Genomic DNA, 20,994 nt, shown 5'->3' with positions numbered 1-20,994 from the left:
ATCATGGTTGCTTGAGTGATCATTCTCGAGGGACCCGAAGGACGACAAGATAGTCATGGTCCTAATACTTTTTGACTTTGAATAGAGAATCAAAGTCAACTGCGTCAGCTTCGTGAGCTACAAATGCAAAAGCCAAGTATTGACAGGGATTTAGTAGGTAGGAGATTGGATGGTGGTGATGATAAGAGGATTTTCACCCAGGGTATCAGTTCCCTATGTAGTTTTAGTACAAAGGGTTATCGATTCAAATGGTTGTTATGCTAGCAGATTAGATATGATCAGATTAATGGAAGTCAAGGGAAGCAATAATGTGGGTTTTATCTAACAACCTAAAATGAGCAAAAGTAAATAAAGGAACAAGAACCACACGACCTAAGCACTTGATGCAAGCATTCGAGTACAGGATTGGGTGGAGTGATCGGATAAAGAAGAAGAGCTCGAAGATGTACACAAAGCTGGTGATCGAATACCAGTTCGGGTAATGGGACGAGAATTGAATAAAAACGTAAACAATCAAGATGCGAAAGCTGCTAAGGATGGGGTAATCGACTCCTAAGTGTTCCTGACCAATATGGGATGTCCTACATGCCTCAAGCAAATATTTCCTAGACAATGAATCTCTTAAATCTTGCTAAAACACTCTCGTGGTAGAAACAATCAACCTTGGTCAGTCCCCTACCCAACTCTCGTTGGAGAAACATGACCAAGCAGGCATTACAAACCGATTCATTAATGTCAATAAACTCCTTACACATCTAATCTCTTAGGCTAAGTGAGTAAATCTCTCGATGACAAAACACCCTAGATCTACTCTCAACCTCTCGTCTGAAAATAGCATTAAGAATATCAACCTAAAAGGAAATTTATATAAAATAAACATTCAAGCTAAGACATCCTAACCGATCAAGAACACTTATTTGTCTATCCCATCCCTAGAAACTTTATTTCTCTACTCAGATCTCATAGTAGAAAGCATAAAAACACAAATAAACGAAAATTGCATTGTATTGAAAATAGTGTCATTACAAGAAATGTGAGTATTAATATCCGCTATGGTAGGATTCCATAGCGCTCTTACAGACGTTGTTTATACACCCGTTATAAAAAGTATGAGAGTTTTAATAACGTTTTTCCAAACCGCTATATTTAGGTCTATTTAACATAGCGGTTTTAAAGTGCAACATATAAATATATAATAACGATTTTTCTATGCAATATTAAATTTTATAATAGCATTTTTCCAATGCAATATAAAATTATATAATAACGTTTTACATGTGCAATTTTTAAAGTATAGAATAGCATTTTTATTTAGTAATTAAAATTATGAAAGTATATTATCATTATGCTATTATTTAGTGGTCTTTTATTCAAAATTAAAATTGAGAAAATCTGATAAAACACAAATTTTAAATAGTATCAAAATGTATTACAAAAGACCACTCACACAGTAACAAAAAAGCAAAAAGGTTGAGGTTCAAAACAACACAATTGTAACAAGTTCTTGCATCACTTTAATTCAATCTTGTCATTAGGCCAAGCACTCGTTGTACCTATAGCATCAGCATCACATTCTATTTCAGAATTTGGTCTTCACACTTTAGCATCTCCATTCTTTGACACATCTACCCAAACCTTGCTAGCATTATAACCTAAAGGGATGAAGTGTACTCGATCATCTGGGTCAGATGAACAAACATGACTTTCTGCAACAATTTCTCCCGAACCGCTGCAATCGAACAAGATACATTTCTTTTGGGAACTTTTGGTGCTACTAGCGCTTTTACTTGTACCCTGGCGGACAAATTGTCAAATACATCCATCAGATATCTAGCAACGTCTTAAAAATGAAGGAAAAACAGAGTAAAAAGATATTAACCTCAGGTGATGATTTTGCTGAAACATCTGCTACTGATGTGTTGGTGTCGAATCCAATCTTATCAAGTGGCCATGAGATGGTCTCATTTAGAACATCACCAAGTATTGTCATATCAATACTTGGCCTCCACAAAAAAAGCATCATGATGAATCACCTTGAGAACCTTAACAATTGCAGCATTAGGACCGAGAGTGATATGGTTAACCTTGTCAGTTGGGTCAACTGAACAAATTACACCCTCACCAATAATTTCAGTTCCATTCCAAGCAAAGATGTTGCATTTATCATTTGTTTCATCGGATGCCTAGAGTCATTCATACATTAGTTATTATCCATAATGATATGAACGTCTAAAATATGATATACTTCGAGAATTTACCTTAGGCTTATGTCCAGTTGTGGAGATGTTGTCTGAAGCCAAAATTACCCTTTCAGCTGACCAAGGAATTTCAAGTCCGACAGCTTCAGCAATGGTGTAAAGCGTTTTGGTAGGCCTCCATACAAATGCATCTGGATTTGTAGCAGTGTGAACAATAATAGCCGCCGCGTCCGGACCGAGTTGAATACGACCAATCCTATAGTTTGGGTCGGACGAGCAGAGTTCCCCTTCCCCCACAACAACTTCTGGCCCGCACCAAGCCAATATCTTACACTTAATTCCTCCTTTGTTTGTGATTGAAACATTAGACTGAGCATCGAACTTTGCACCGGATGGCTAAAAAACAGAATTGGTTAATTAACCATTACTCATTATTGGCCATTATCAAAAAAATAGTGTGAAACTTACCCTTCTTCCAGATAGTAAACAACGAACTTGATTTTGCAATTCTACTATCTTGCCCAGCATTTCAGCTTGTGAAGCCTCAAGCTTCTGAACATGTGCGTCTCTAGCGTTAAGATACTCCAGCTTGTTTAGACTAATCCCTCTGCCCATCCCTCTAACTCTTCCGTATCTATCTTTCCCTAAAAGTTGACTGATAGCGTCTTCCCTTACATTTTCAGTAGTGGTGGAGTCCATTTGACTATCAATTGATCGTATGTTCTCCTAATACAAATAATTAGTGAACAATATCAGTTAACCAGTTTAACATGATTCTAAAATAAAAAAAAATGTTGGCTAACACTCAAAGAACTATTCTTACAATTGTATCTTGAAATTCTGGCTTCACAGGTCTCCCATCAGAGTGAGTGTGGCCAGCTAACCACACCTTACTTCTTGTCACCTTCCTTGGGTCAGGACTCTTTTTCTTCTATTAAAATTTTAACGAAAGTATGTAACTGATAACTCTCTAATTTACATGTTTTTAGCATCCCTTTTTGTCCATATTTTGCATTGTTCATACCTCTAACTTAGCATTTTTAGGTCATTTACTGTAGGAATTCACTTTTAGAGCATTTAGGGTGTTGCATTTCTGCATTTGCATATTTTGGATGAAAACAGGTGCTAAAGAGCCAAAAATGGGGAAAAACAAGGACAACTCGAGCATGTACCCGAAAGAGCCATCAAGCTGCAAGAACAAGTCCGAACCCCAACACGATCGAGGAGTACCAAGAGCATGAAGAGTAACCCGAAGATCCACCCGAGGAGTAACCCGACTTCACCCTCGTGTACCCCATCGAGTAGATCATCGGGCAAGTCTGGGAAGCTAGGTCAAATGGGTTTCCATATATAAACCCCCTCTTCCCCTAGCTTGCAAAGTAGTACGCCGCAGACCCTCAAACCAGAGAGCGAGAGCTTCTGTGAGAGAACTGGGCGACTCAACATTTTTCTTCTTGTTTTGCATTTTTATTTTGTAGTTTTCTTAGATTTCTATCCTTTACTTTCTCTACTCTACTCTATCTTTTAATACAATGTCATTTTCATTCATTTTGATTGCTTTGTTATTCGCTTCTATGTCCGAGTAGTGTAGTAAAGTTTCTAGGGATGGGATAGATGATTTTGTGTTTTTGATCGGTTAGGATGCTTTAGTTGATTGTAAATGATTGATAGATTTCCTTCTAGATTGGTGCTCTTAATGCTATCAACAGACCGAAACGTTGAGATTAGATCTAGGGCGTTTACAAATGCTACAGGTCGAAAGGAGTAGATAAAATGCTTGATTTAGCCAATGCTAGAGGTTTACGTAACTCTTAGTAACAAAATTAGATGAGTTTAAGTCTACTGACAATAATGAATCGTTCTTAATGCCTGCTTGTTCATATTGCTAGTGCGACAGTGTGGTAATGTGTTCAAGGTTGATTGTTGCTAGTGCGGAAGTGTGGTGACAAAGTCTTAGAGGTTCATTATCTAGGAAATAAATGCTTGAGGCATGTAAGGCATCCGTACTGGTCTAGAACACTTAGTATTCGATTACCCCCATCCATAGGAAATTTCATATTTTATTTATTTGCATTTCTTTCACTTACTCGACTACTTACCCGATCAGGTACACAATAACCTGTATCGAGTAATACCTCGAGCTATTCATATCTCACTTGCATACTCGATCACCCCACTCTATCCTGTACTCGATTGCTTGCATCGAGTGCTTAGGTCGTGTGGTTTACTTGTTTATATTCTTTTACTTTGTTTATTTTAGGAATCGTTAGAACCAAAACCCTAATTGCTTGGCTTGACTTGCATTGTTCTGATCATATCCTTCCTGCTAGCAATACACAACCATTTGGATTGATAACCCTTTTTACTACAACTGCATAGGGGATTGATACCCTGGGTGAAAACCTGTCTATCAATTTGGCGTCGTTGCCATTTGGTTGTTTTACTTTTGCTACGTTTCGGATTTCAGCGCTTGCTAGATCAAGTTTGTTTGTTTATATTTGGTTTGGATACTGACTTGTTTGCTTTCGCATTGTTTGTTTTGACTCTCAGGTACGACCCGAGCACCCACCCGACCCTTCACTCGATCACCTGGATCGAGTTTATCCTCGTGTACACACTCGGACACATACCTGTGCATGCAAACACGATCCAAAGGTAGCCAGAACCTGAGTCCTTTCTTCGACAGACCTCGGCTACTCAGACAACAACAAGTTCAACAAGAACCATCAATCATTGAGGAGACGATGAATAATCAGAACGGTCCACCAGCTCCTCAAGCAAGGACCAATATAGGAGCAGGAGATGCTCCATCTACTCACACTCAAAGGAATGGCATTGTGCCACCAGCTGTGCAGAACAATAATTTTGAGATCAAGAGTAGTCTCATCCAGATGATACAGAGCAATAAGTTTCATGGAAAGCCAATGGAGGACCCATTGGATCATCTGGATGAATTTGATAGGCTCTGTAGCCTCACTAAGATCAATGGAGTCAGTGAAGATGGATTCAAGCTCCGGCTTTTCCCATTCTCTTTGGGAGACAAAGCACAAATCTGGGAGAAATCGCTCCTTGAGGAGTCATCACCACTTGGGAAGCGTGCAAGAAGGCATTCCTGGACAAATTCTTCTCCAAATCCAGAACCGCAAAGCTGCGAAATGACATTTCCGGCTTTGTTCAGAGGAACAACGAAACGTTCAGTGAAGCTTGGGAACGTTTCAAGGGATACACTACTCGATGCCCACATCACGGCTTCAGTAATGCTTCATTGCTGAGCACACTTTACCGAGGTGTGGTCCCCAAGATACGGATGTTGCTGGACACCGCAAGCCATGGTAACTTCCTCAACACAGATGTTGATGACGGTTGGGACCTAGTTGAGAACATGGCTCAGTCTGATGGCAACTACAATGAGGAATATGATCGCTCTGTGCGATCTACAGGAGAGGAAGATGCCAAGTACAAGAGGGAAAGGAAAGCCCTCAATGACAAGCTCGATCAGCTCCTCAACCAGCAGAAGCATGTTCATGCTATATCAGAGGAAGAGCAGTTTCAACAACAAGATGGGGAGACTATGCAACTAGAGGATGTTAACTACATCAACAACCAAGGAGGGTACAACAGAGGGTACAACAACTTCAAGCCGAATCCGAATCTTTCTTATCGGAACCCGAATGTTGCGAATCCTCAGGACCAAACTTACCCATCTGCAGTTCAAGGGAACCAGATCCAACAGAAGCCTTTTATCAAATACAACCAAGGTTATGCACCTAAGCAGCAATATTCAGGAACCTACAACCAACCACCTGGATTCCAACAACACCAAGGTCCACCAAACCAATCACAAGAAGCTGAGTTACGCGGTCTCATTCAGCAAATGATTCAGAAGCAGGCTACCGCTTCTATGGACATCGCGAAACGGTTCGCAGAGATGAGCAACAAGATCGACTCAGGGTACAATGATCTCAATGCTAAGTACGAATCACTTAACACAAAGGTTCGATACCTGGAAGGCCATCACAACAACCAACCAGCCCCAAAGATCAACCAACTCCCAAGTAAAGCTGTTCAAAACCCCAAGGATTATGCAACTGCTCAAGCCATCTTCCTTGATAATGACTATGAGGACTACCTCACTGGGGACAGTGATGATCAAGATGGGGAGGAGGTGGAACACCCAATGCGAAATGAGGCCAAGTACTACATATCCGAGTATGAACCCGAGTCTTCACCCGAAGAGACTGATCGAGTTGATGATCGAGCACTGGTTCGAGAATCGCAAACCGAAGAACAACCCGAAGTGGAACCCGATCACCTACACGATTGTGTTGATCGGATGATGCATCGAGTAGATGTTGAAAAGATAGATCAGCCTCAACCACCTGCACTAGTAGAAGGGGAGTTAGAGGAAAGGTTCAATGTTGCACTTGACATCCAGCTGGAGGCGCTTGTAGAGCGAATGGCTAAGCGTAAAGCTCCACCACCTAAGTATTTGCTCCCACACGAGCTTCAGCAGGAAGCTGCCAAGGAAGCAGCTAGACTGGAGGATGAGGTCAAGGAAGCTGTCAAGGAGATCGGTTTTGAAATTCTGAGAAGTGGAGTTTGCTTGGATCCTGAGCTGCGAATTGAGGAAAAACTTGAAGATCCTTGCTCTTTCACCTTGCCGTGTTCGATAGGACTTCGGATCTTCAAGAACTGTTTGTGCGACCTTGGAGCTTCAGTTAGCATTATGCCGCTTTCAGTTGCCAACAAGCTAGGATTCACTGATTTAAAACCAAGTAAATTGTATTTGGTTCTGGCCGACAGAACAGTGAGGCATCCGATTGGTATCCTGGAGAACCTGCCTCTCAGGATTGGAAGATTGGAAGTGCCTGCCGACTTCATGATCCTCGATATGGACAAGGAACCGGATGATCCGCTGATTCTAGGAAGACCATTCTTGGCAACAGTTGGTGTTGTGACCGAGGTGAAGCAAGGCAAGATCAGAATAGAACATGGTGAGCATTTCAAGATGGAATTTGATGTGAAGAAGGGGATTAACAGGCCAACCATTGATGGTCAAGCTTTCTTTACAAAGACCAAGCAAAGGAAGGTGCAACATCTTGAAGAGGTCAACACCACATTTGCCTTAGAACCTGGACAAGACTTGGAAAATCTGTTGAACCAGCCTACTGCAGTGGAGAGGATTCCAGAACCTCTTCCACATGGACCCAATGCTTAAGGAGCATGAAGAGTCAAGCTTAGTGACTTTAAACAAGCTCACTTGGGAGTAAGTCCCAAAGGTATCTTTTAATTTTAGCTTATTTGTTTTACTTACTTTTATTTACTTTTTCTTTTTTTGCAATTCTATAAAAAAAAAATAAAAAAAAAAAAAAAAATAAATGGAAAATTAAGAAGAGGAAAATTGAGGAACCCGAAGGTAAACCTGACACCGTACTCGACGCGCCTTATCGTGTCCCTGCTCGGGTGGCGAGTGGAGTCTGAATCCCACAAGGAAGCCCACTCTCAGTGAAGCCCACCAACCAAACCCTAGCCTATTTAAGGGGTTTCGACATTCTCTCCCCTTCCATCACCGATAAGTATCTCTCAACCCTAGAGTTTTTGCTTTCCAAAGTTTCTATTCTATTCTCTCTCAAACTCGAGCTTTATTCGATTTCTTTGGGACTAACCCTATTAACCTCGAGAATTAGCCTTTTTCTTCTCAAGGAATCAAACATGGAGCCAATCGCTAACATCTACCAAAGGAAGGGAAGAAGATCAACCTCCGCCGTTTCTACAACCGGAGGTGATGCCGTCGAAGTTCAAGAGTCTCAAGGAAGAGTAAACCTTCGACATTCCCAACCGTTGGGTGGACGTTTAGCCTCCCCAACCCGATGCACAACCCGATCCACCACCCGACCTGATTCTCGAGTAACCAATCGAGTAGGCCCCCAAGTTCGCTCACCGATTCCAATGGCGAGTGCTGTCCGTCGTTCTCCTCGACGTAGGGACCTGTCTACGTCCGAAAAGACCCTTACCGACCCTATGGAGGTCGATTCTGATGCCGAAGGAGGAGAGCAAGGGGAGATCCACACCTCTCGATCAAGGAGCAGAGCTGCGGTTGCAAGGGGGAAGAGAACGGCTTCGGAGAAGGCTGAGAAGGTGGTTGAGAGAGCAGTTGAGGAAGAGGATCAACACGCTGAGGAGGAGGACCGAGAGAGAGAAGAGGAGCAGAGAGAGAGGACCAGCCAAGCCTCTCGGAGGCTAAAGCGGAAGGAGGTGGATACTCCGGCAAGACTCTTCAAGTTTTTCCGGAAGATGAGCTTTGTTGGTACCCGCTACCCTCACCGAGAAACAATAAAGCAATCGGGCATCGCTAGAGACGTCGAGTACCTGTTCGATATGTGCCACCTGGGCCAATTGATGCGAGCCCACCTTGAAACATATGAGGAGGAGACGGTCAACTTCCTTTCAACCTTGAAGCTGCACTATTTCGAAGACCACCCGACCCTACTACCCGATGGGGGTATCGGGTTCATCACCTTCTCCGTGAGGAACAAGGACTACTGACTCAGTTTCAAAGAGATGGAGAAGTTGTATAGCTTCAAATCTGGTAGTGGGGAAGGTATGGAAGAAATGAGGTCCCTATGGCTGACAATAGGAGACAAGAACCCCTAAAAGTCCACAAGCTCCAAATCCGCTCAAATAAGGAGCCCAGTCTTGAGGTATTTTCACAAGTCCCTTGCATGCACTCTTTTTGCTAGAAAAGAGACTGGGAATGTGAACGACCATGAGCTCCAGCTGTTAGATATTGCACTGTGTGGAGTTTTGGACAATACTAGGGATGGTACACTACTAGTTGGAGATGTTACGGATACAAGCATGTTGTTTGTGTTACTCGATCAATTCCTCTACCTGAAATCGTTGGCCGTGAAAAGAAGAGAAGGAGGTGGAGAGATCTCCATTGGGGGACTAGTCACACCGATCCTAGTGGCATGCGATGTGCCTTGAAAGGGAATTGTTCATGAACCAAGATGGCTGGATGCGGACTACCTCGTGTTGGCGAGATTTTTGGCCCATGAGAGGCCTAATGACATGACGCTGTTCAAGTTTGTCCATCCAACCGCCGGAGCTGCTCAAATGGTTCTACCTAATGTCATATGCACCAAGGTTCGGCTGGGCGACAACATTGACTTCGCACCACCGTTGGAGGAGCTGTACAACCCGGAGGAGGAGTCCGAAGCTGAGAAGAGAGAGGAGACCGGGCAGAGACAGGGAGACAGCTCAGAGGAGTTCGATTTTGAGGAGTATGTATGCTCTCAAAACAAAACCGGTTGGAGTGAGGGAAGCTCACAAGAGGATCGACTGGCTGAAGAGGATGAACAAGTTCTTGGCGAAGAAAGTAAAAGATCTTACCGGTTCGGTGAAGACAATGGGAGGTCAAATCGAGGACTGCCACGTTCAGAACCTTACAGAGCATCATCATACGAGCCCCAAGCCGAGGAGAACATCACCCGACCTGAGGCATCGCGGAGAAGCCATTCTGATGCTTACCCGACGCCCAACCCAATGGGATACACGATGAACTATTCGATGCACCCATCGAGCACCCAATCGGGTGAGTACACATGGATCTTCCCTCCACCTTACTAGATGCCATTCACGACGCCATACACGATGCACCCTGCGAGTGGATACACGGGTGATCATTCTGGACCTTTTCCGCCATTTCCATCGAACTACCCGATGCCATACCCGATGAACTACGCGATCCCACCCTCGATCAACACCTCGGATGATGGTCCGAGTAAGTCGTCAGTGCGCATTTCTGAGCTCTCTCACGAGTAAACACCGGCACCTGCTGAAGTCGGAGACGACCCAGGCTACACGTTGGCGAGTATGGAGGCTGTTGCAACCTCCTTCTTCACCAACCCATGAGGTACCACTTTCATCCGATCTTTGTATATAACATTGCATTTAGTTTAATTCATTTTGTGTGATTCTTGTATTCTTTTTCAAACTTTTATTTACACAGGGACTGTGTAATTTAAGTTTGGGGGAGGGTCCTAGAATGTATTTAACATTGTGTTTTATTTTTATTTCTTTTTTTTTCTTTTTTTTTTTTACAAATTTTTGCATGCTAGTTTTATTCATTTGAGTCTGCATTGCATCTATGTGCATTAAAAACCCAAAAAAACAAAAAAAAAATTGAAAAATTTTAAGAAAAAGAAAAGAAAAGAGTGTTCATGTAGTTGCATTTGCATATTAGGATTGAGTCTAGTTTGTTTCATATAGGATTGTCGCATATGCATCTTAGGGGACAATGATTAAAACCACCTTGTTTAAAATCAAACCTTAGGATTGAAGCTATAGCCCTTAGTCACAGTTCATTGTTGCTAGATAATTCTTTGGAAAAAAATGAAAAATCTTTGCTTAGCCCTTTCGGTCGATTGAATGCTTCCTCCACTTGCTTGAACATTAGAACATCTCTATATTATTGGATTTAATTTGAACTTTAATTGTCTTGCTTATGGAATTTGAACACTTGCTCATGGTAACTCCAAACTCGGGTTAGCACTCCACTTTTTACCAATCTTTTCTTTTAACCCGATTCGTTTGTCCTACCCATGAACCCAAACCTTTCTTTCAAACCTTGTTGTGAATTGTTGAGTGAGGCCTCTTTCATTGTGCTATAGGTTGTGAAACCTTGAGAGTATTGAGAACGACAAAGAACTGCCTCTTGATTTAGCTAAAATAGAATTTGAACTAGCTAATAGATTCCGTTTTGAAGGTTAGGTGGTTAGAATGTTTATTTGGGGTTGGGTTGTGGAATAAAAAAAAAAAGAAGAAGAAAATATCCCGAAGGTTAGAATCAATTAGCTCTAAGTCTCTAAGTAAACAAAAAAAAAAAAAAAGAAAGAAGAATTCTTGCTATAGTCTCCTAGAAAGAAAGAGAAGAATATATCTACATTAGGAGTTTAGCAAAGAAAAGAAAAGAAAAAGAGAGAGAGAGCTAGAAGTTTAAAGTTTAAAAGTCTAAACCTTAGGGAGTAAAAAAGGATAATAGCCGCCGCGTCCGGACCGAGTTGAATAAGACCATCCTATAGTTTGGGTCGGACGAGCATAATTCCCCTTCCCCCACAACAACTTCTGGCCCGCACCAAGCCAATATCTTACACTTAATTCCTCCTTTGTTTGTGATTGAAACATTAGACTGAGCATCAAACTATGCACCGGATGGCTAAAAAACAGAATTGGTTAATTAGCCATTACTCATTATTGGCCATTATCAAAAAACTAGTGTGAAACTTACCCTTCTTCAAGATAGTAAACAACGAACTTCATTTTGCAATTCTACTATCTTGCCCAGCATTTCAGCTTGTGAAGCCTCAAGCTTCTGAACATGTGCGTCTCTAGCGTTAAGATACTCCAGCTTGTTTAGACTAATCCCTCTGCCCATCCCTCTAACTCTTCTGTATCTATCTTTCCCTAAAACTTGACTGATAGAGTCTTCCCTTACATTTTCAGTAGTGGTGGAGTCCATTTTCTCCTCATACAAATAATTAGTGAACAATATCAGTTAACCAATTTAACATGATTCTAAAATAAAAAAAAAATGTTGACTAACACTCAAAGAACTATTCTTACAATTGTATCTTGAAATTCTGGCTTCACAGGTCTCCCATCAGAGTGAGTGTGGCCAGCTAACCACACCTTACTTCTTGTCACCTTCCTTGGGTCAGGACTCTTTTTCTTCTATTAAAATTTTAACGAAAGTATGTAACTGATAACTCTCTAATTTACATGTTTTTAGCATCCCTTTTTGTCCATATTATGCATTGTTCATACCTCTAACTTAGCATTTTTAGGTCATTTACTGTAGGAATTCACTTTTAGAGCATTTAGGGTGTTGCATTTCTGCATTTGCATATTTTGGATGAAAACAGGTGCTAAAGAGCCAAAAATGGGGAAAAACAAGGACAACTCGAGCATGTACCCGAAAGAGCCATCAAGCTGCAAGAACAAGTCCGAACCCCAACACGATCGAGGAGTACCAAGAGCATGAAGAGTAACCCGAAGATCCACCCGAGGAGTAACCCGACTTCACCCTCGTGTACCCCATCGAGTAGATCATCGGGCAAGTCTGGGAAGCTAGGTCAAATGGGTTTCCATATATAAACCCCCTCTTCCCCTAGCTTGCAAAGTAGCACGCCGCAGACCCTCAAACCAGAGAGCGAGAGCTTCTGTGAGAGAACTGGGCGACTCAACATTTTTCTTCTTGTTTTGCATTTTTATTTTGTAGTTTTCTTAGATTTCTATCCTTTACTTTCTCTACTCTACTCTATCTTTTAATACAATGTCATTTTCATTCATTTTGATTGCTTTGTTATTCGCTTCTATGTCCAAGTAGTGTAGTAAAGTTTCTAGGGATGGGATAGATGATTTTGTGTTTTTGATCGGTTAGGATGCTTTAGTTGATTGTAAATGATTGATAGATTTCCTTCTAGATTGGTGCTCTTAATGCTATCAACAGACTGAAACATTGAGATTAGATCTAGGACGTTTACAAATGCTACAGGCTGAAAGGAGTAGATAAAATGCTTGATTTAGCCAATGCTAGAGGTTTACTTAACTCTTAGTAACAAAATTAGATGAGTTTAAGTCTACTGACAATAATGAATCGTTCTTAATGCCTGCTTGTTCATATTGCTAGTGCGACAGTGTGGTAATGTGTTCAAGGTTGATTGTTGCTAGTGCGAAAGTGTGGTGACAAAGTCTTAGAGGTTCATTGTCTAGGAAATAAATGCTTGAGGCATGTAAGGCATCCGTACTGGTCTAGAACACTTAGGATTCGATTACCCCCATCCTTAGGAACTTTCGTATTTTATTTATTTGCATTTCTTTCACTTACTCGACTACTTACCCGATCAGGTACACGATAACCTGTATCGAGTAATACCTCGAGCTGTTCATATTTCACTTGCATACTGGATCACCCCACTCGATCCTGTACTCGATTGCTTGCATCAAGTGCTTAGGTCGTGTGGTTTACTTGTTTATATTCTTTTATTTTGTTGATTTTAGGAATCGTTAGAACCAAAACCCTAATTGCTTGGCTTGACTTGCATTGTTCTGATCATATCCTTCCTACTAGCAATACACAACCATTTGGATTGATAACCCTTTTTACTACAACTGCATAGGGGATTGATACCCTGGGTGAAAACCTTTCTATCAGTAACCATTTCGTTTAACACTTTAAAAGTGCAATATACACGAGAAAGACACACATACAATTTCCATAGATAGACGAAAAATGCCCTTACGACTGGTTGTGTGATGAATTTGAGACTTCCTTAGGTTTCTGTATTTCTCACTTTTAACCTACAGTATTTAAAAGTTAATTACTCTTATAGCAAGTACAATGAACTATAAGAGAAAATTGTAATAAGTACATAACTTTAAAAGCAGGGGAAGTCCTACTCTTCACCCAATTGTTCCAAGATGATAAAGACTGAATGTTGCTTGGTTTTAACTTAAGCCTCTCAATGCCACTCTTACATTTTTTTTATTTTAGTAACAAGTCTACATTTATAAGCCCTCCAGCTTGCACCCATCTGTTTGAAAACACTGTGTCTTTGCCAACCTTCCTCCTGAATAAACCTTGCCTACACATATGTACAGAAAGCTTAAACACTGAGTTAGATTAAAATATTGAAATCACATTCAGAATAGCATAAACACTTAGTACCTTAATTTCCTCCCACATTTTGTCCCTAGTTGCACAATCAACTGCCCTCCAATCTACAAATAGTACCGGTACATGCTCCCTCACAAGAGCACCAAGAAACGATGAAAGTGTCACTGATCATGGGCCTGAATGTTCGCCAATAGCTGAAAAATCCACATCTACCTTCTCCATAGCGTTTTTGGCCAATTTATGCATCTTAGTTGGTCCTCGTGTTCTCTTTTTGTTATTTGCAGTCTGCGACGTTTCTCTCTCTTGTTGCTCAGACTCAGTTTCCTTCTCTGGTTGCTCAGTCTCCGTTTCCGTCTCTGGTTGCTCAATCTCTGTGTCCTCATTAACTTGTTTGCGCTTGCTACGTCAGACACTAGGCTCAGTTGCTTTCATGTTTCACCTTTCAATAACAACAATCATCATTAGTAATAACCCTATACAATTATTCACAACTCTAGAACACAGAAGCACTGGTTGATATTATTATATTAAAACCCCTTCACAGTCATCCCTAAGACAAAAACTTTCATCATCAGACGCTTGATTATTCAGGTCATCTTCCTGCACGAGTGATACTGATCCACTAACAAATTCCTCTTCTGTCTCCAATTCATGATAACCTCTAGGTGGCGCTCGCATAACAACATACCAAGATGAAGAATCATCTTCTCTAGAGTAAAAAACTTGCTTTGCTTGTGATGGCATAATGTATGGATCTTGTAGAAAAGATGACTGGTTCATATGGAGGTTCACAAGAGTGAAGCCGTCTTCTTCCTTTACACCATACCCTCTGTTTGCCCAACTGCACTTGAATAGTGGAACTTGGAACATGTGATAATCAAGCAGAATGATCTCCTTTATCACTCCGTAGTAAACAACCATGTCAGCCATTTGTCTACTATCTCGAGCACTAGATCTACACATACTGAAAGCTTCGTATGTCACTCCACTGTTCTGAGTCATTCGCTTTACGTCGTCTCTATGAAATCGATGGCCGTTAATGACATATCCTTTGTAGCTTTGAGCCGTATGTCGTGGACCAAATGCTAACCATCTAAGCTTCGTTGAATGACCCTCTGAGTTTGTAGGTATCTAAACATAAGGTTACATTATTCATCAGTCAATGATAAATAAAGAGATAGAATTGAAACTGATAATATGATAGTATAGTTTGTACAAACCTTTGCTTTTATCCACTTTGCAAACCGGTCAGTATGAAGTTTCCAACAATAAGTCTCATATCTTGCACACCGTAAATTAGTAGCTTGCAATTCTTCCAAATGTAGTCTGAGTCACAAAGATTAACAAGATGTTATTCATAGATTCTTAACTGATCGATGGCAAATTAACAATGTCTAATAGATGTAAACTTACTCAATATAAGGATCCATAATGGCTGTATTCATTAAAACATACCGATGAGCTATGTCTAGCTCTTTAGATGAAAGTGTTACTTCCATTGGTTTTTGTAGTGGACGACCTTCGAGGATATGTTCATCACATTCAACATCTTCATTATGGTTGATGGCTTCTTCTATTGGTAGAGTGCTCTTAAGAAACTCTAAACAAAAGGCAAGACATTCTTCAGCCAAATATGCCTCTGCCATACACGCCTCTGGCCTAGGAAATTTTTTTACATACGTCTTCAATGTTTTCATGTACCTACATGTCAATCCCAAAACATATTTGTCAATTATGTTTACAGTTAAAAACAAACTACAATATTATTTCAGAAATAAGAAAGAGTACCTCTCAAACGGATACATCCACCGAAAGTGTACAGGTCCACTCAACCGTGCTTCCCTTCCTAAGTGTAGAGGAAGGTGAAACATGATATCGAATAGTGAAGGAGGGAAAAACCTCTCCATTTGACAAACTCAGACTCAAGAGTAATAAACTTTTTTGGATCAATCACACGCTGGCATAACTGGTTGAAATAGTTGCAGAAACGAGTGATAGCAACTCTGGGTCCTTTTGGCAGCAATCCTCTCAATGTAACAAGCAATAAGCTTTGCATAAGGACGTGATGATCATGTGACTTCAAACCACTAATAAACAGAGGATCCAGAGAAACACAATTTGCAATATTTGCACAGTAACCATCAGGGCTTCTAAACTTGGCTAACCTCTTGCAAAATCGGATCCTTTCATCCTTAGAGAACCAATAAGCTCCTGGCGGCAGGTAAATTTTCTTTCTCCTAGTTTGTGTGTGCAAGTTTCTTCTAATCCCCATCTCTTCCAAGTCTTTCCTTGCCCTGACTCCATCTTTTGATTTAGCACTATTCATCATAATAAACAGTATAGCGTCTGAAAAGTTCTTTTCAACATGCATAACATCGATGTTATGGCGTACCGGCAAATCCTGAGACAATAAATCAAGAGGGTTAGTTAATTAACAAAGACTAACATAGAGTAATATATTAAATATTTAAGTAAGTAGTAACTACTAACCTTCCAATATGCTAACTCAAAAAATATTGATCGTTTCTTCCACCGCCATTGATCAGAGTCCTCATCATTTTCTTCCTATGAGCCTACATCATCTTCACATAACTCATCTCGTTTTCTTTTACTATCCCTACTCAGTGGTTTGTCGAAGTCATTCTTGAAATTCTTAATCGCCTCAAATATTTCTTATCCGGTTTGAATTATTCTTGCAATCTTCTTCTCAACTGTGTTATCAAACCATCCTTTCCTACGTCTATAAGGATGTCCAGGACTAAGCCGTTTCCTATTTCCCAAATACACATACTTCCTATTAAACTTCAGCCATCTTAAACAACCGGTCGGGTTGTTTCATGTATCTTTAAACATTTTTTTTCAAGACTTATAAGTTTGAATTTTTGATATGTAAGATAAACCCAAAAATTTTCAAAACACTTTGTAGCCTTGCTAGAGACGGACCCGAATTTTGAATCTAGGCTCGGAAATATTCTAGCTGGGCCGGGCCGGGCTCAAACATATGCGTACTTTACGGGTTTCATGCTGGGTCGGGCCAGCCCGATTAACATTCCTAGTGGTAGGGGATGGTGGTAGTGATTGTAAAGATTAATTATGTAATTATTCTATAAAATATAGAGAATATAAACTTTTAATGGTTAGAGTGGTTAGTGGTTCAATTAGCCCTGGTAATATTATCCGAACCCGAAGAAAGACCCGAACTAACCCGAATTAAATGTAAAAATGCATTTAAGGGGATTTGAGCCCAATACCTTAAGACATTTAAATGTGCATTTTAAACCATTTTGCCATCTAAGTTTCTCTCTCCTAATGTAAAATGTTAAATATTTATATATATACATCTTTTTTAAAATTTCAAAAAATATAAAAAATTAGTTTTTTTTTTATTTTCTGTTCATGGTTTGTTTGAGTTCGGTATACCCAAATTACCCGAACCTGAACGGATAAAACCCAAACCCATACCGATAGTATAAAAAACTTGAACGGGTTTTATATGTTTAATCCCGAAAATCCAAAAACCTGAACCCGATCAGGTTCGGGAACCCAAATGCTCATGACTAGATTCAATTATAAAGGGTTTTTTTGTTGTTGAGTGCAATTCCACTAAGAAAAGTTGACTCTCAACAACAACAATAAATAGAACCAAGTGTTATATGAATTTCTCGACAATTTTCTCAGAGTTTCTCAAACCAGAATCATTTATGATTCTCTCTCCTACTTTGTTATTACTTTTTATTTTTTTAATACGTAGAAATCCCCTGTGAGAAATTGCCGATGCAGATGCTCTAATTTATATGTTAATCATATGACCTTCTGGTTACTTCTAATTCAATAGATAGAACACACAAAAAAAAACTGTCACACCATGCGATAGAGAGCACCTATGGACAAAACAACATTACTTTTGATTTCTAATTAATCATGTTTGGAAAATTTGTGAAGCATGGTGAAGACGAATGCAAACTAAACGCCTTGAAGCTTGCGCTATAAGACTTGACCCAATCCGGTATAGTATGACTATTACTATGAATACATTTTTTTGCTATGTTTATGATAGTATATTCTTTTCTTCAGGTAAAATGTTTGTTAGAAGTTTTCAATTTGAAAATGTGATGATTTGGGATGCAGATGTCGCACTACTGGTTTCTTATGAACCGAAAACGATACGAAAGGCTGGGAATCATGTGTAAAGATAATTCAGGACATGAGAAAGCTATCAATGATTGGTACAATGGTGATATCTCTAAAAAAGTACGTATACATTAAAAAAAAAAATCATACTAGACTGGTATGTTATATAGTTAATTATATAATCCTATAAGTATTCATGAAAAGAAACAGACCTAGTTCATTTACATTTTTGAATCAACTAAAAATGTTACTTATCGCTGATTTGAGATTTTCTTTAAAACTAATTTTTGGCCACGCAGAATACACAAAGCATTGGTTATTTAGTGGCCAAAATCCGCAAAAACTTTGCAATTCCTCTGCCTTAATGCCTAAGTCGGTTAAGACTGCCAGAGCTTCAAGTCTCGTATGCCGGTAAAACTATCAATTTAATAAGTTAATTATTTAAAGTACTTACTGAACTAGGATGAATTTAAGCTTGATAAGAAAGACGATTTATCAAACGGGCCTTGGATTTTCAAGCTGAGTATCCTATTGATAGGCGCCAATCTCAGTTCCGGGGGGGGGGGGGGGGGGGGGGAGAGTCAAACCATTCGGGCCCTTCTCTTCAAGGGAGGAATCCAGGACATGTGTGGGGACAGAAGATAAGATATTATGGCAGCGGGTCGGGTACCAATATGGGCTATGCTTTTTCAGAGTGACAGATGATTGGTGGTGTCGAGATGGATCCTTCCATGGAGTTACCTCCACTCAGGAAAGGTATTCGTCCTGTGTGGCCCAAACCAATGTACAAGATTAAGCAAGTGTTGGGGGAGAAAAAGTCTCAAGGTCAAGGACACAGCGGTGTGGGAGTCGAGGATAACCCAATGGAGGAGACTATGGCGGATGGTTCAGGTGGAGGGGACCAGGAACCTGAGGATCTGGGTTTTAACGAAAGTACTGATGATCTGTTAGAAGATGGGGAATTTGATGATGTTGATAATCCGGTGGATTCAAGGCAAGAGTCGGCGTTGGTTTTGGCGGCTGGTACAGAGTCCAGCGTAGAAGCGGAGGATACAAATGTTCAAGGTACGAATATTTCTGATCCTTTACAATCGAGTATGCGGGAGATGGATAATGCTATGAGGTCTGTTTCCCTGGGGTAGTCAGTTAGTTTTAAAGATAAATTGGTTGGTTCTCAAGGTAGAAAGGGATTTTCAAGTTCGAAGAAAGTTGTATTGCCGTTGGCTTCACCTGGGAAACGCCTTTTAGCTAAATCAATGTCTCTCAAATCTGCAGGTCAGGGCAATAAACCAGTGGTGGTTGGTAAGCACGGTCAGAAGACAAAAGATGGCATTCCTGTTGGTGGAGGAAGTTGTACTCTAAAGAAAGGGATGGTAGCGCTCCTAAAACCACCGACTCAAATGTGAAGATTTTAAGCTGGAACTGTAAGGGCATAGCGGCTGATATGACAGAGAACTATTTGGGTGATCTGTGGAAGAAGCATCGACCAGATATTTTATTTCTTTCAGAAACAAAGAAATGTTTTTCTTATTTACAAAAATTTCAGAATAAGTTTGGTTATAATAAATTGTTTACTGTTGATCCACGCGGGTCTAGTGGGGGTATAGCATTGTTTTTATGGATGAAATAAAACTCTCATTTCTCTTTGATAGCGATCGAATCATTGATACACAAGCTTTCATTGGTCATCAATTAGTGTTTATGTCTTTTATTTATGGTGATCTTGTTCCCCAACATAGAGATAAAATTTGGGATCAGTTAACGGATATTGACACTTTTCACATTAATCCTTGGTTTGTGATCGGCGATTTTAATGAACTAGTTGGGAACCATGAGAAAAAGGGGGGGGGGGGGGAGCTTTGCGCCCCGCTTCTTCTTTTGTACATTTTACTTTCATGCTTCGGCATTGCGGGATGCTCAAATTTCCTTGTTATGGGGAACAATTATCCTGGAGAGGTAACCGTTGTAACAACGAGGTGGTTCGTTGTCGATTAGATCGTGCTTTGGGTAATGAGGATTGGCATGGATTTTACCCAAACTCGAGGGTGGATTACTTGGAGATGATTGGTTCTCACCATAGCCCTATTTTAGCGACTTGTCTAAAGTCGGAGCGGAGACGGAAAAGACATTTCCGTTTTGACAAGCGTTGGCTGGGTAAAGAGGGTATCACCGATGCGGTTGAGTTAGGGTGGAATCGATCAAGAAATTTTCGGATCCCCGGCTTTGTGGATAAGATTAGGAATTGTCGGAATTCGATTTCCTCATGGCGAAAGAACAATGTCACCTTTGGGCCCTCGGCTATTACTTCCTTGAAGGCGGCTTTGCAAGAGGCGAAAATGGATGATTCGATCTCTCAGGAAGAAATTCAGGGGATTGAGCGGAAATTAAAAGAGGCATACCGTGATGAGGAAATATATTGGCAACATAAAAGCAGGAAACAGAGGCGGGTGCGAAATAGGATTATTGGATTATTTGATATGAATAATGTCTGGAATGAAACTCCCTCGGGTATGGAGCATATTGCTACCAAATATTGCTCCCCGAGATGCTCCAGAAAATTCATCCTCTTATCACGGACATGATAAATAGAGATCTTACCAAAGATATCTCTAAAGTAGAAGTTCGTAAGGCCTTATTTGCTATGAAATTGAAGAAGGCTTCAGGTCCTGACGGCATGACGGCCTTGTTTTTTCAGCGGTTTTGGTCATCCTTAAAAGGAGATTTGGTGGCTCTGATAAGAGAGTTTTTTCGAAAGGGTGTTTTTGACCCCCGGTTAAATGAGACTAATATTTGTCTCATTCCTAAGGTGGACAGTCCACAGTGAATGACGGAATTTAGATCGATTAGTCTTTGTAATGTGAGCAACAAAATTATTTCTAAAGTTTTGTGTTTCCGGCTTCGTCGAGTCCTGCCTCTTTTGGTTTCACAGACTCAGTCGGCATTTGTTTCTGGTCGACTGATTACGGATAATATTCTTCTGGCCCAGGA

General features: G+C 40.5%; 2 protein-coding genes and 1 non-coding gene across 3 annotated transcripts; 1 reads left to right on the top strand and 2 right to left on the bottom strand.

The window, feature by feature from the left end:
• Nucleotides 1-5,343: 5,343 nt before the first annotated feature.
• LOC147936225 (small nucleolar RNA R71) lies at nt 5,344-5,450 on the bottom strand. The gene has a single exon (XR_015569750.1). It is a non-coding gene; the product is annotated as a small nucleolar RNA R71 (small nucleolar RNA).
• An 8,947-nt stretch (nt 5,451-14,397) lies between these two features.
• Nucleotides 14,398-16,201, bottom strand: LOC104704777 (uncharacterized). The gene is made up of 4 exons (XM_087468246.1): nt 15,664-16,201; nt 15,289-15,576; nt 15,096-15,201; nt 14,398-15,006 (listed from the first exon to the last, which is right to left on the bottom strand). The coding sequence occupies exons 1-4, from the start codon at nt 15,780-15,782 to the stop codon at nt 14,398-14,400; spliced, it is 1,122 nt and encodes a 373-aa protein (XP_087324372.1). The 5' UTR covers nt 15,783-16,201.
• A 3,718-nt stretch (nt 16,202-19,919) lies between these two features.
• Nucleotides 19,920-20,588, top strand: LOC147936224 (uncharacterized). The gene has a single exon (XM_087468639.1). The coding sequence runs from the start codon at nt 19,920-19,922 to the stop codon at nt 20,586-20,588; it is 669 nt and encodes a 222-aa protein (XP_087324765.1).
• Nucleotides 20,589-20,994: the final 406 nt, after the last annotated feature.

Source organism: Camelina sativa, chromosome 10 (genome assembly GCF_030686135.1).
Source record: "Camelina sativa cultivar CO46 ecotype springtype chromosome 10, ASM3068613v1".
Taxonomy (NCBI): Eukaryota; Viridiplantae; Streptophyta; class Magnoliopsida; order Brassicales; family Brassicaceae; genus Camelina; species Camelina sativa.
This window is presented reverse-complemented; position numbering and strand designations above follow the sequence as displayed.

Coding starts and splice junctions, on each gene's coding strand:
- LOC147936224 (XM_087468639.1), top strand. CDS start 19,920: ATGCTCAAATTTCCTTGTTATGGGGAACAATTATCCTGGAGAGGTAAC.
- LOC104704777 (XM_087468246.1), bottom strand. CDS start 15,782: ATGGAGAGGTTTTTCCCTCCTTCACTATTCGATATCATGTTTCACCTT. Junction 15,577..15,663: donor TGGATGTATCCGTTTGAGAG/GTACTCTTTCTT, acceptor ATTGACATGTAG/GTACATGAAAACATTGAAGA. Junction 15,007..15,095: donor CAAAGTGGATAAAAGCAAAG/GTTTGTACAAAC, acceptor CCTTATGTTTAG/ATACCTACAAACTCAGAGGG.